Source organism: Mus pahari, chromosome 14 (assembly GCF_900095145.1).
Source record: "Mus pahari chromosome 14, PAHARI_EIJ_v1.1, whole genome shotgun sequence".
NCBI lineage: Eukaryota > Metazoa > Chordata > Mammalia > Rodentia > Muridae > Mus > Mus pahari.
This window is the reverse complement of record NC_034603.1, coordinates 26,900,364-26,916,349: the sequence shown is the minus strand read 5'-3', so window position 1 is coordinate 26,916,349 and position 15,986 is coordinate 26,900,364. Positions and strand designations below refer to the sequence as shown.

The window sequence follows — 15,986 nt, the reverse complement described above, 5'->3', positions numbered from 1 at the left end:
TTTCCATTCTGTTTGAACTGGTTGCTTTGGGTCACACTTGCATGTTAGGACCATCCCTTTGGATTTAGCTCACATGTAGTATTTCTTAGTAAATGGTTTTCTCTTCTGCAGCACGCCACTGAATCTGTTATTTCATCTATTAAGACGGTTTATATATTTACTGGGAAATAGTTTTGTTTACATTTAAGAATATTTTTGATAACTGAGCACATACTTCTGGCATTTTTGGGTGGCTATATTCTGCATTCTTTTTTCCTCTGTGTTAATTTTTTGCTTAATGGTTTTCTGTATTGATACACTTTCTTCTATATATCTTGCTGTATTGTTTAGTTTTATGTTTCAGTAATGGTGGACATGATCTGTTCACTTACTATGAAGCATCTGCAGTGGTTCTCAACCTGTGGGTCAGAACCATTTTGGGGGTCAAATGACTTTTTTACAGGGGTCACCTAAGACCATTGGAAAACACAGATATTGACATTATAATTCCTAAAAATAGCAAAATTACAGTTATGAAGTAGCTACAAAAATAATTTTATGATCAAGGGCCATCACGATATGATGAACTATATTAAAGGTCGAAATATTAGGAAGGTTGAGAACTACTGCACTAGAGAAACAGATCAGTGTGTGTGTGTGTGTGTGTGTGTGTATACGTGTACATGTTTGTATGTGTGTATTAGAATATCTTACAGCTGATAGGGTAGGGTAGTCAGACAATGACTACATCCTGGAGAGCCGGAGAACCCAGTATTTGTCAGTCCACAAGGCCAGATACCTCAGCTGTCTCAGTCTAGTGTTTAAGGCCTGAAAGGATCCTGGCGAGTCACTGAGTCCCTTGTGGAAACTGAAGAAGCTAGAGTCTGATATCAGGAGAGAGTGTCACTGGCAGCAGCGATGAGCACTCCCCAGCAGGGAGAGCAGGCAGGCAAGCAAACAACACTGCTTTCCCCTCGGGCCTCCTGGATCTGCGCTGACAGAAGGTGCTGGTTCCTGGGGAGGGTCCTCTCTCCTCAGCTAAGCCTTCCTGGGAGGACCCACACAGATCCCTTCAGAGCCTTGCCCCTTAGTGATTCCAGACCCTATTAAGTTGGTAGGATTAATCACCACAGGCTGATCTAGTGCTGATGAATGCCTATAGTTTTGTTTTAGCAAGTCCAGTTCTCAGTTTTTGAAAGTTAGCCTCTCTGGATACAGTGTTCTCGGTTGGCAATGGCTTTGTTTGTTTGTTTGTTTGTTTGTTTGTTTTAACTTTAGTCAACCAGCCTCTTATGCCCTCACCTGTTGGATTCCTCTTGCGCCTTGGGGTTCCTCTAAAGTATGTTTCGCTTTTGACAGTCTTATTATACATCAGATCCTTTGTGGGGGGGGGGCAAATCTAGATGTTCATATATTTGGGATCTAGATATTCATATATTTCTCTTGAATTTGGATTTTATTTGTCATTTATTTCACTGAATAATTTACTTATTTGGATTTTTAAAAATTTGGTGTGTGTATGTGTGTGGTGTATGTGCTTGTGTGCATGACTGTGTGCAAGTTCATACCCATGTCCATGAACATTTGGATGCCAGAGAATAGGATGGTATTAGGGGCATTTCTCTCCCTCTCCTTCTCTCCTTATTCCCTTGCATCTTAGTTCCAAAAGCAACTTGAGGAAAAAATTTGGCTTACAGGTCACAGTTCATTACCAGGGAACGCTGGGGCAGGAACTGAAGCAGAGGCCATAGAGGAGCGCTGCTTCCTGGCTTGCTCACCCATGGCTCATTCAGCCTGCTTTCTGATACATTCTAGCACCACCTGCCCAAGGGTGGCACAGCCCACAGTGGGCTGGGCCTTCTCACATCAATAACTCTAACCAAGTACATTCCCCTCAAGCTTGCCCACGGGTCAGTTGGGTTCCTGTTCCCAGATAACTAGCTTTTTTCAAGTTGACAAAAACAAAAACCCCAAGCGGGTCTCTCGCTGAACCTGAACTTTCTTGTTTAGGCTGGCTGGCAAACTCCTGGGATCCCCTTGTCTCTGCCTCCCAATGTTTGTGTGTTTTGAAATAGGGTTTTCCCATGTAGTTCCGATTCACTTGGAATTTGCAGTGTAGTCCAGACCACCAGTCACACAAATGCTTAAAGCAAAAGTCTTAAAGTTCCTCATTAAAAATGTTTTTTTTTTTTTTTTTTGTGGCGTTCTAGAGAGATGGCTTAGGAGAGAAGAGCACTGGCTGTTTTCCCGGAGGACCTAGGTTCGAGTACACACATGGTAACTCATCAACCGTCTGTAACTTTGGTCCCAAGGGCTCCAGCCATCTCTCCTTTAATTCACTGGCACTGCATACACTGCATTCTTAGATGTTTAATTCCTACTTATTTACTCTTAGTGCTGGGGATTGATTGAAGGCTGCGTGGGTACCAGGCAAACACTCCGTCACTGAGCCATATTCCCAGCACCCGTTTTATTTTGAGATAGGGTCTTACTAAGTTGCTTGGACCTGGTCTTCCTTCTGCCTTAGCATCTGAAGCAGCTGAGACCTCAAGCCTGCAGGGGTCCCAGCTTTGCTCTCTTCTCAATCCATTTTACTTTCCTGACTGAAGGCATGGTTCCAGCGCATGAGGAATATAAACTTCTCACAGAATGTTCGTCTGGGTCTGGCAGTCACTTGTTGCCCAACGCTGGGATCTTTCTGCAGTGAACTTGACTTAGCATTTGATACAGTCTTACATTATTCCCCATCAACAGGCCACTGCATTACCAAACCTGAGGTGATCTTTAAGCTGGAACAAGGAGCTGGGCCATGGAGAGTAGAAGACGTCCCAAAGCAGAGCCCGCCAGGTCAGTGAGTGGACCCGGGACAGACAGTCTAGGATGAGTAGACTCGCAGACACTGGCCGTGCCGAACTGTTCTGTTCTTACTGAGGAGCTGTTCCTGGTCTTGGCAACAGCTGCTGTGCTACCTCACATAATTCCTGTGTGTGCTCGCTCTCCAAGGGGAATGTGCACGTGAACTTTTCCTCTCTTTTTTATTTTGCTGCATATATTTTCTTTAACTGTATGGAGCATCATAGACACTTTGGCTAGCTGGTTAGCTGCTGTCTCTACATTCTCAGCTGTCTGTGTTTTCTAACCGAAGCATTTTTGGCTGGGCTCTTTTATCACATGGTATTTAGTTATCTTCTAAGCACTGCACTTTTTTTTTTTGGGGGGGGGGGTTCAAGACAGGGTTTCTCTGTATAGCCCTGGCTGACCTGGAACACTGTAGACCAGGCTGGCCTCGAACTCAGAAATCTGCCTGCCTCTGCCTCCCAAGTGCTGGGATTAAAGGCATGCGCCACCACGCCCGGCTAGCATTACACTTCTAGAATTAGACATGCAAATAGTAATAAATATATCTGCACATAAAGAGCTTACATTTTGTTGAAAAAAAATTAAACACACATAATATTTAGTTGTACAATAAGAATCATTAAAGGATGCTTTATCATAACAAGAAATAGAATTATACACTGTTTTATTCCAGGAAAGTCTAAAGGGAGGGGAATTTTAAGGACACTATTATTATTCATTTAGTTTAATCTTGACACTTTTTTTTTTCCTCCAATATTTGGTATATCTAATACATGGGTGGGCATAAAATATAGATTTGTGTCTTAGTTCTTACAGAGAAGGAAATTGGAAGCTTAATACAGATATTTATATCATAGTTTTTCAGGCATTAACTAAGGGGTTGGTGAGAGAATCAGACAAAGAGGCCCAGCATCAGGTCTCCTGTCCCACGGGGTAGAATGCCTCTGAGTAAGGGAGGAGTCCTCAGTTCGGGAAGGAAGGCGGAAGCGAAGCTCGACAGGAAGAGTGGGGTCCACTGTCACAGAGCGGAAGGGAAAGCAGGGCTTTTGTGTTGACAGGCTGCAGTTTCTCTGTTGGTGTGGAAGCTGTCATCTGCAGTTGTCTATAGTATAGAAGACAGCTTAATACAAAATGGAGCTGGGCGGTGGTGGTGCACGCCTTTAATCCCAGCACTTGGGAGGCAGAGGCAGGCAGATTTCTGAGTTCGAGGACAGCCTGGTCTTCAAAGTGAGTTCCAGGACAGCCAGGGCTATACAGAGAAACTCTGTCTCAAAAAACAAAAACAAAAACAAAAACAAAACAAAGAACAAACAAACAAACAAAAAAACCAAAATGGAAGCTCCCAGAAGCAGAGAATTATAAATTAGGGCTGCATGGACCTTCATCTAAGTGAAGAATGACAGTACTGTGAGTCCCAGAAATATTGGGAAAGCATTCAGTGGTGGGCATCACTTACTTTCCTGAATGAAATCCACTAGTCCAGCAGAGGGCAGATGGGAGCTTCCTGGCCCCGGTTCTTGGAAGCACAAAATAGATTTTGATTAGGAATTTGGAGGGTTGAACTTAGCTGTTTTCATATTAGAATAAGGCCATTTGCGTCTGTAAACTAACCCCCTAAATTCCTACTGTATTTCCTCGTGGAACAGTGAACACTGACCACAAATAGCAGCCCTTTCCTAAGTCTACACTTAGGGGAAACACAGGCCGTTCAAACCTCCATCTTCAGATAGCTAGCTGATGAACATCTTACTGTTACAGATCAGAAAGAAGGAAAGTGGGACGCACTGTAAGAACCAGAGGGAAGGGACGGGGTGGGGGGAATGGCAGATGGAAACGACATCCTGAAATACACAGCAAGCCAGTTGGTGAATATTTAACAATCTTGTGTTTTAAATGAACTAAACACCTTAAACCAATGAAGTGATGTGATTTTACATTGTAAACTCTACATTACAGATCCACTGTGGACACATCTCTCTCTCTCTCTCTCTCTCTCTCTCTCTCTNTATATATATATATATATATATATATATATATATATTATTGTTAAATCATAATGGAATGAGAATGAGAAGGCAGTTCTTCATTTTTATGCTGTAACATAAACTTGGCGACTTCTATTTTCTTTTAGATGTACAGAAAGTAACGGAACTGAACGAAACCAGCCAGGACAATGAAGAGAGACATTTGTGGCACCATGTAATTACCAACAGCAACACGTCAACAGAGGAGAAAGTTGAATTAGGAAAAATATTTAATGTGAGCTCAAACTGTGTTTCAAATCTGACCGTAAAGAATGGGAACTCCTCAGGGATGTGGCCTGTGGCACTCGCTGTGTGGCAGAGTGTGCCTCCCCCTAACGAGCCCGATGTCATGCGCACTGGAGAGGAATTTGATGACTCTCTGACTAGCAAGTCCCCCATACACGCAAAGTATTCTGGGTTGTATAGCAGAGCTCCAGGCACTCGACAGCAGTTTCAGTGTTGTAGGCAAGAAGTGACCTGCAACACAAAGGCATTATGGGCCAAGGAGAGGTTTCACATTGCACATGGGTCCTGTAAGTTTGGCGAGTCTGAGAAAGAGCCTGATGAGGTAGCTCTTCATGCCCAAGACGTGAGCTGGGTATGGGAAGAAACTTTTGAGTGTAGTGTTTGTAAGAAAACATTCTGTACAAAGTTTGAGCTCACTAAACACAAGAAAATACACAAAGGACAGCACTATTACACTTGTAGGGATTGTGAGAAAACCTTCATTAAGGAATCATACCACACAGACCAGAGGATACATGCAGGAGTCAGGTCCCATAGATGTAAACAATGTGAGAAATGTTTTCATCAGAAAAATCAGCAAAATGTGCACCAGAGAGTCCCCAGAGGAGCCCAACTCTGTGAAATGTATCAGTCTGAAAAAAGCTTTAGTGAGAAGCCAAATTTCAGACGCTATCAGAGGACCTGTGCCGGTTATAAACCCTACGGATGTAACATGTGTGGGAAGTCATTTTACCGGAAGTCACACCTTGGCAGGCACCAGAAAATTCACACAGGTGAGAAACCCTATGGTTGTAAAGAGTGTAAGAAAACTTTCTACCATAAGTCCTCCCTCACGATACATCAGAGAACTCACACTGGTGAGAAGCCCTATGAGTGTACAAAATGCAGGAAAACTTTCTACTGTAAGTCGGACCTGAATATCCACCATAGAACTCACACTGGCGAGAAGCCATACGAGTGTGATGAATGTAGGAAGACGTTCTACTCTAAGTCACACCTCATTATACATCAGAAAATACACACAGGCGACAAGCCGTACGAATGTGAGGAGTGTCAGAAAGCCTTCAGTCGTAAGTCAAACCTTACCGTGCATCAGAAAACACACACGGGGGAGAAACCTTATGAGTGCAATGTATGTGGGAAAACTTTTTACCGGCGGTCACATCTCAACATGCACCAGGGAACTCACACTGGTGAGAAACCCTTCGTATGTGAAGAGTGTGGGAAAGCCTTCTACCAGAAGTCGAGCCTCAGAAGACATCAGAGAAACCACACGGGGAGTAGACCGTATGTATGTGGAGAATGTAGGAAAACCTTCCTCCATAAGTCCTCCCTCACTGTCCATCAGAGAAGCCACACAGGCTATAAGCCATACTCGTGTGAGGAGTGCAGGAAAACGTTTTACAGTAAGTCACATCTCACCGTTCATCAGAGAACCCACACAGGCGAGAAGCCCTATGAGTGTAAGCTATGCAAGAAGGCTTTTCACCAGAAGTCATACCTTAACCGGCATCAGGTAACTCATGAAAGTGAGAAACGATTTGAATGTCAAGAATGTAGGAAAACATTTTATCACAAGTCGTCTCTCACTGTACATCAGAGAATCCACCTGAGGGAGCTCCTGTGAGTCTTAAGTGGGAAGCTCTGTCAGCAGAAACCATCAGCAGGCACCAGACAGGGCACGCAGAGGCCATCTCCTATAAATGTCACAGTGTGGACAAGGTTTTTGCAAGAAAGGACACCTTTGCAGGCGCTAAACTTACACAGAAAATTCTGTGTGGCACAAGTTGGCTGTCTTCTCTGGAACATAGTCTCCATTATGAGGGTCTATGTGATCACATAACACATACACACACACACACACACACACACACACACACACACGAGATGATCACTACTTTCAGTCAGGCCCACAGAAATAGTTTTTTTCTTCCTCCCTAAGTTCTCATGAGCTCTGTGTCTGAGATGAATGTGACCTGTAAGATAGCCTTGACATCCATTGTCAGAAAGTCCCCCATTTAAGAGAAAAGAACTGACTGGAAATCGCTCATTTTTGTCCCCAAATACTCTTTTTTTTTTTTTCTCAGTTTGAGAATTATATTCTCAAACCATTGTGCATGGTGCTTTTGTAAGAATGCACTAACTCAATTGGGAGAACTTAATGCTCGTTAATATTTCAGAGTTTGTACATAAGGGAAACTTGTGCAAATTGAGAAAGTATCAGAGACATTTCATTGAACAATTTGAATAAATCAAATATGAATAAGTTGACAGGTGAAACTTTGAACAAAACTTCCATGTCAGAAGTTAGTAATGAAGGAAAACTATCAGTCTTTGTAATTTTAATATTCGCTTTCAAATGGAGTCACACATGCGCCAATAAATATGTGAGTGATATTATTGTCTGTGAGAGCACATTGTGCCTGGGAACATTTGCAGTTATTGGAACTGGAGGTTGCAGTAATAGGGGCCAGCCATGTTTTTTAAACAGCTTGTACTGCACCAAACATTTCCTTATTCACCTACATATTTGGATATTTTATATTAATGAAAAATTCCTTGGTGGGACCTAGATTAATTACAGGAAATGTGTTCGCTGTGTATATATGTCTTGCTTTGTTAAACAGGGACTGAGGTACGCATGTAGCCCAGTGGTAAAATGTGTGTGTAACATTTCATGAGACCCTGGTTTCAGCCTCACCACATACATGCATAAACTAAAACCTAAAAATCTCCACATCAAATACCATTCTAGCATGTGTTCATATTTTCTCAAATATTGTCCTATGCACCTTCCCCATTTTGTGCCAGTGCAAATAAGTATGTGTGGGCATTGCTATTTAACCATCCCTTAGGTAAGCAACACTTTTTCTAGTGTGTGACACTAATATAAAGCCTGCCAGTTGAGCTAATGGAAATACTATCCATGTAGAAATGAACAAATGAAGTCTCTGAATTGTTCACAGTTGACACTTTGAGAGCCACGAACAACAGTTCTTATGTCAGCTTCAGTGCTCTTGTGAGCAACAATTCATTGTCCATTTATCATCCTTCATATGAAAGTGTTGAACAGAAGTGGTCTGTTTTAACTTACCTAGCTCTCAGTGAACACTGCTGTGTCACTGACAGCACAAGTCTTTTGTCACTACACATTTTGTTTTAGCTCTAAAGATGTTTTTACCCTACACTTAACTGCCTTGAATAAAACACTTTGTGTCTAATGTACAACACCATTTTCTCTTATAAATTATAAGTCTTGGTATTTGAAACTTGCGTCTTACAATCAGTGTGTTTGAGATGCCTATGGGAAAATCCCAGTTAGCTTCTCTGGTACTGTGGTAAAAACACTGACCAAAAAGCAGCTTGAAGAGGAAAGGTTTTATTTGGCTTACACTTCCATGTCACAGTCTGTGACTGAGGTAGTCAGGGCAGGAATTGATGCAGAGACCATGAAGGAGTGCTGCTTACTGCCTTACTCCCCATGGCTTGCTCAGCCTGCTAAGGCATGGTTGAGACTGGTGTTATGGAGGATGGCTGCCCACCAATAGCTTTATTTGTGTGTGTGTGTGTGTGTGTGTGTGTGTGTGTGTGTGTGTGTACAGCATTCTGCCTGCATGTGTGCTTACAGGCCAGAAAAGGGCACCAGATCTCATTATAGATCATTGCGAGCCACCATGTGAGTGCTGGGAATTGAGCTCAGGACCTCTGGAAGAGTAGCCAGTGCTCTTAACCACTGAGCCATCTCTCCAGCCCCCTGTTTGTTTGTTTGTTTTGTGATGGTTTCTCTGTGCTGTCCTGGCAGTCACTCTGTAAATGAGGCTGGCTTTGAACTCAGAGAGTCACCTGCCTCTGCTTCCCAAGTGCTGGAATTAATGGCCCATGCCATGACTGCCTGGCTACCAGTAGAATTCAGAGACTGAACTCTTTAAAATTAAATAAAATCTTGCTCTGCTAACATTAATATCAACAAGATGAGGACAGTTGATGTGGAGATAATGTCTTCATTAGCACTACCAGGTCATATGTGACTAGTTATCACATCTGTAGGATTGACATTCTCTACTTGGAATAGTTATCAAGTTGCAAATTCCAGGAAAGAAGTGGATGCAACATTAGCCAAGACAGTTACTCTGTCCCTATCATTTCTTCATTCCTCCTTCAAGACCTGCTTTTCTGGGCAGCTGGCATCTTATGTGCATTGACTCTGGTTCTCTGATTCCATTTTGAAATGACTTAAAAGCTGATCATGATTTCCTATGGATTTATAGTGAACATCCCACACCTAAACCCAGTTTGTTAGAAGAATGTAGGGCTGGCAAGATGGCTCAGCGGGTAAGAGCACTGACTGCTCTTCTGAAGGTCCTGAGTTCAAATCCCTGCAACCACATGGTGGTTCACAACCACCTGTAATGAGATCTGATGCCCTTTTCTGGTGTGTTAGAAGACAGCTACCGTGTACCTATGTATAATAGAAAATAAATCTTTGGGCTGGAACAAGCGGAGTTGACAGGAGCGAGCAGAGGTCCTAAAATTCAATTCCCAACAACCACATGGAAGCTCACAGTGTACTCACATACATAAAATAAATAAAGAAATCTTTTTAAAAAGTTTATTAAAGGTAAAATTAAAAAAAAAAATAGAAGAATGCCCTTGTCCTAAAGAGGAAGAAACCTCACCGAGGTTGGGCCCAACACCTGAAGCACATAGTAAGGAAACTCAGTCACACTCCTAACATCCCTTGGTGATACATAGTGAACTTTTCTGACATACAACTTTGCTCTCATAAATGAAGTTTGAACACCCTGTGTTGGACTGCAACACAGCCCAACAGGACCCAAGTGCCCCGCTGCCCTTCCAAAAACTTAGTAAAATGTAGTTTCCATATTTCTGGCATGAATAGGACTGCCTTTTATTTCCATAACACTGAAACTTTAAAAGCTTCTAGATAGTTTATACACAGGCAAAATGATTTGCAGGAAGCAGTTCAAATTCCGCTAATATTTAGAGATCTAAAGTAGATAACACATATCCAACTTAGGAGTTACCCATTGTTTTTCCTTTTCATGAAGAAACAGTGCTCAGATGGTTCTCCCCTGACCCCCAAAACTTTACTCTTAATTTTTCATCAGTCACTAAGTTATAAAATCCTTTCTCTGACGACAGAAATGATATTTTTAGCATTTCACGGAAAGGTCAGCCTCCTCTGGCTCCCTCTCCATCATTTGACATCTTAAATATTTACTGAGCCAAATCTGAAAGATGTTCAGAACTGAATTAAATTCAGAACTAATTCAGGTCCTTCTGAGTTCTCGTGAGTTGTACCAGTCTCATTTGTCCACCATCCATCCTGAATCCACGCAAGTCTTCCTGCTGCAGATCTGAGTATGCTCAAGTGTTTCTGATGAGAAGCTGTTGTGCGATGGCTGCTTCTACCCCAAGTCAGGGAGATGCCTTGTGAGCCATGCCTGAGCAAACCCCAACCCTGCTGAAGCTAACAGAAGAACTGAGCAAAGACATGTGCCAGAGTCTAGACTACTGAACTGGTTTGAAGATCAGACATAACCGCAGTTCACCTACAGTCAGTGGGCACAAACTGATACAATCCTTCATACTTTTGAGAGTAATTCATTTGCTAGAATGGCTACCAGTTCAGAAATAACAAAATAAGCAGGCAACCCTTAAGGTAGATTTGAGATCGGATTTCAGACCTAGAGACCTTGGTCACCTGGCCAGAGCAGAGGCCTACCCATCCAGATGCAGCAAGCTAGCTCTCCTCACAGTCTTTTCCCAACACAAGCAGACAAGATAAGTCACCCTCCTCTGACACGTCAGTGAGGCTCTTCTTGGGGGCGTACAAACATCTACTAAACCCAGATAGGGTACCATGACAGACTGAAAACAGTTACATTGCGTTATAGCCCAACTTAGGGAACCAGTAAGTGTACTGAGCTTGCTTACAGATTTCATGGCTGTGTTTCACTTCCATTTTGCTCTCTGCTTTATGCTTGTGGTGGAGCTGTGATCTCTCAGGCTTTCATGTCGGCCCCAAATGATGGACTCTTATCCCTTGGAATTTTAAGCCAAAATATACAAGCATCCCTTCTGGTCACCATATGTCTTCACACTAACAGAAAGGTAACTAATATATAAGTTGATACTAGGAGGTAAAGAACCTGAACATTTTGGAAGAATGTGGGAGACCTTGAACCTCTGGATGGAACAGTTGTGGGGGAGGGGCTGTAAGCAGAGCTTAATGGGCCATTCAAGTAGAAGCTTGGAAGATAGCAGTGCTGAGAGATACAGAATGTTGAGGCTCAAGAAATTTCAGAAGGGGACAATTTTGGAAACTTGGCTAGAGACCATTCATGTGATATTTTAGCAAAGAACATGGATGCCTTCTTAGAAAGCCCTACAGACTTGCTTGAGGGTAAATTAATTTCTAATTTCTCTGGGGGAGGGAATCTCAAGAGAATGTAATGCTGAAGCTGTAGCATGGGCGTTACTGATATTTATGCCATTCTTCAATGCAAAAAAAAAAAAAAAGTGTGACAGAAAGAAATGCAAAGTGTACAGTATACTGTTTGTAGATAAAAAGAGCACCAAGAAGCTTAAGGCCATAGCCAAGGCTTGTGCTAGCAGACTGGCTGTTGTTAAGGATATCAGCGTCCTTAATGAGAACCGATTTGTACTAGAACTAAGGGAAGGGTTCCTCCAGAGCAAGATCCCACCTTGATAGGCTTCCAGTGAAAGGAAAGAAAAGACCTAAGGAGTTTAATGCTCTTAGAAAGCATTAGATGCTCTTAGAAAGCAACTGAATATGAAAGCTGATGCTAATGTATCAAGGGGATTAGGGTTCATCCCGAGCTGACAGAAGAATTTGGCAGTATCATCCACGTGGTACGTTGGCTTTAGAGAGTGACATGCTTAAGGATCCTTCCTCTGTGGTTTCAGAGAGCTGCTGAGGCAGACAGCATGTGTCAGGGTAGTCCTGGAATGAAGGTCCTGAGAGGGAAAGGGGCCCTGAGAGACCACTTGTGAAGCCATGGAAATGAATCCCAGGCTTTGGTGAAGACCCCAAGATGTAGGAGATGCCAGAGCCATGGGATTATGTGGCCAGGAGAGTGATAGACGGAGTGGAAGCAGCCCGAGAGAAAGATATGCACGGTGCAGGCAGCAAAACTGAAAAGGTAGAGCCATCTAAACGTTTGGAAACTAAAACGACAGGACATTGAACTAGAGGAGCTGGAGTTTGCCTTGCTGGGTTTCAATCTTTCTTAGGTCCAGTGTTTCCTCACTGTGGCCCCATTACTCTCTTTTGAAATGAATATATATTCTGCCCCATTATATGTTGGAAGTATGTAATTTATTTTTTGATTTTAGAAGGAGTTACAATTTTGAGAAGTGTCAGGAGTCTCTGAAGAGACTTTGAGGCAGTGTTAAAACAGTCTATGGGGCCAGGCGTGGTGGCCTTTAATCACAGCACTTGGGAGGCGGAGGCAGTCTATGGGGGGAGACCTTTGGCGTTAGACTAATCACATTTTACATTATAATACAGCAGTGAGCCTATGAGGATCTGGGAGTGGGATGTGAGAGTTTGAGTAAGATGCTCCCAATATGTTCAGGCATTTGAATACTTGGTCTCCAATCCATAGCACTGTTTGGGGAGGTTTAGGGGGTGTGGCCTTGCTGAATGACATCATTAGGGGCAGGCCTCATCCCACTTCCTGTTTCCTGTTCACTCTCCCTTTTGGCCGTGGTATTTTTTTTTTTTTTTTTTTCCGAGACAGGGTTTCTCTGTATAGCCCTGGCTGTCCTGGAACTCATTTATCTCCATTTCCTGTTTTGTCCAATTAACATACATGCACTGTCTAGTGCCATTATTAACCTGTTCAAACTAACGAGCTAGGCTTGGTGGCCCATGCTGTCATTTCTAGTACTCATGGAGGGAGGCAGATCTCTATGAGTCCTATGCCAGTTTGGTTTATATAGGGTGTTCCAAGACATCCAGGGCAACAGAGACCACATCTCAAAACAACAAAACAAAAAACCCTACTATAAATAGCTAGTAATGGATGCTTTCTGCAGTCACATTCTTCTCCATGTTAGCTCACATTTTGTATTGTATTCATTTATTATTCTTTTGCTGTGGGTATATCATACGAATACCACAGTACCTGTGGAGGTCAAAGGACAGCCTCTGGGTATCTCCTTTTTTCCCCTTCCACTACACGGGACCTGGGGATTGAACTCAGGTCCTCAGGATTGGCCATAAGTGCCTCTATCTCCTGAGCCCTCTCGACAGCGGATATCCTCGTTATCCCCATTTTCAGTAACTTCCTAAACTTATTCTCCAAGGAATTTTTCAAGCATCTGAAAAAGTTCCCTTCAAATATTTTAAATCTGAAATAAGATTTTTGTCCCTATAGTAAACTATTCTCTGAATAATTGATAAAATGTGACCACATTTTATATTGTCTTTTGTACACAACTATTCTTCCTTTTAAATTTGTGCATGTATTTAAGCTTTGTTTTCAGTTGTAATCTCGGAGTTAAAGCAAGGAGTCACCAGGGACAGTAGGGCTACTTCTAGGGGAGACGCAGAGGTGATGGGTGGCTTCTCTGTGATAATGTGGGTAGGGGAAGGCATGCAAGAGCATGTGTTTGGATAGACTGATTCCCTGTACACCATGTCGCCCTCAAACGTACAATCTTGAGTCAGCCTCCCAAATCCTAGAACTGTGTTCAGAAAGCTTGTTTGGGAACAAGGCACGCCTGTGGCTTATTTACCATTAGAAATCTAATTGTTTTCCATATGTGTCCCAAGTCCTTCAAAAAAGCAGTTTCCTCACTGGCAATGTGTTCCTCTCCACGGCACCACTCACACTGGTTGGAAAGCTTTTTATCACGACAAAGATAGGAGCCACATTTGAGGGACACAATTCCCAATCGGAAATTATGACTACAAAAGCAATGTGCAGTCGAAGACACGTCTCCATGTTTTCACCTGTCTTCTGGATTTCCCTGAGGTGTTTTGGAACTTCCACTCTGCCCCATCCCCGTGTGCTAAGGGACACAGCTAGGTCACAAGACTACCTTAAAAAATTGGAAGATCAATCTCATCTAACTATAAGAAGTGCAACTGAGATAAATCTCTCAGTAAGTATCCAGAAGAGAGACCAAAGCCAAATCACGCTTGGGCAAAGTATAAGACGGTGCTGTGTGGCCAAGGAACATTCTGTGGCAACCTCCTACCAAATTATTGATGTGTATTTGTAAACTGTAACTCTCATTACTGTGTTGAGATGTTATACTGTCTACTAGTTCTAGGGAGCACTGACAGTATCTACCCCAGGCATGCCAGGTTGTTGGCTGAAGCAGGCTCCATGCTCTTACGCAAACTCTCTCTCTCTCTCTCTCTCTCTCTCTCTCTCTCTCTCTCTCTCTCTCTNACTGTAACTCTCATTACTGTGTTGAGATGTTATACTGTCTACTAGTTCTAGGGAGCACTGACAGTATCTACCCCAGGCATGCCAGGTTGTTGGCTTTACTACGTAATTTATTTTTAAATATTTATTTCCTCATACTCTCTCTCTCTCTCTCTCTCTCTCTCTCTCTCTCTCTCTCTCTCTCTCTCTCATTACACAGCATACACTCAGAGCTAGGTTGGTGCCTAATTTTAAAGCATAAGAAAGGATAACGAAGAGGAACTTATTCTAAGACTATTTCTCTCAGAGGATAGAAATGAGTACCATTTCTTCACAAAGGTCTAAATCAATTCACAAGATGGCTGTGAAATCTTTCTTTTTTTTAATGTTTTAGTATAGAATAGAATTTATTCAAAGCATGGGGAGGGGAGTTAAGAGGCAGAGAAAGGTAGAGAGAAGGAGAGAGTAGAGAAGTAGAGGCCGGCCATGGCCATGGGCACTTGGAGAGAGGGATGGGGGAAGGGAATGAGAAGGGGAGAGGAAGAACAAGAGAGCAAGAGTGAAAACTATCTTTATTCATGCTTTCCTACCCTAATACTTACTCTCTCAGAAATAATGGTTCACTTTAAGAAATCACCATGTTAGAAACACACTAACACTAATTGGCAGATAGTTGGTGACAAACATCATATGCAGTTATATTTTAAAAGATTAAGAAAATACAAACTGGAGGCTTACAAGATGGAAACAGGCTAGGATAAAATTTAATGAGGAAAACATAAATGTAAATCATAAAAAATATTACAAAAAGTGCATTTCCTGCATGCTCCTGCACACAGAGAACCCCTGCTAATGTGGTAAAATCATATGCACAAACCTTACCCGTTGCAGGGTCTGTTGTGCCTGATGTGTAGCAGTTCCCTCTGAACGAAAACAGTCCATCCTGGGGGGGATGCTCATTAAGACTCAGAAAGAAAACACAAGTCTCACGGAGCCCCCAGAATGTATCGTATCTGATGCACAGTGCCCACCCCTTTCCAGGTCTATAAAACAGGAAGGGTTGCTGGGGAGGGGGAGGCCCTCTGACATGGTATGTGCCTGCTGAGCTTCCTGCAAGTGTCCCACTTTTCAGTCACCCTAACAGTGGGGTGGGCTTTTCAGTGTTGCAGCTGCTGCGACCATCCTCCTGTAAACTCAACAGGTTCACTGGATTCACCAGATTGGAGCTTGACAGAGCTGTTTCTTTGGTCTGTTGTTAGTGGCCTATCTGGGCTAAGTAGATACCTGTTCAAAAAGGACAACCATACCCTCCAGGCAGCTCAGCTGCATCCTGGGAGCCAGTAGTGTTAGCTGCAATTCTTAAACTTTGGTTGTGACAAACATGAATGTCCCCGGATGTAGACCAAATCTATCATATGGCACATTCAACAATTGTTTTGTTGTTTTTTAAAGT

At 42.7% G+C, this 15,986-nt stretch overlaps 1 protein-coding gene across 2 annotated transcripts in view; it reads left to right on the top strand.

The window, feature by feature from the left end:
- Positions 1-8,299, top strand: part of LOC110331260 (zinc finger protein 39) — a 17,237-nt gene extending 8,938 nt beyond the window's left edge. For both annotated transcript variants that reach the window (XM_029545647.1, XM_029545646.1), the window contains 2 exons: positions 2,734-2,826; positions 4,970-8,299. In XM_029545647.1, coding sequence (XP_029401507.1) covers positions 2,734-2,826; positions 4,970-6,735 — 1,859 coding nt within the window. In that variant the 3' untranslated portion in view covers positions 6,736-8,299. The remainder of the gene's footprint in view (positions 1-2,733; positions 2,827-4,969) is intronic.
- Positions 8,300-15,986: the final 7,687 nt, after the last annotated feature.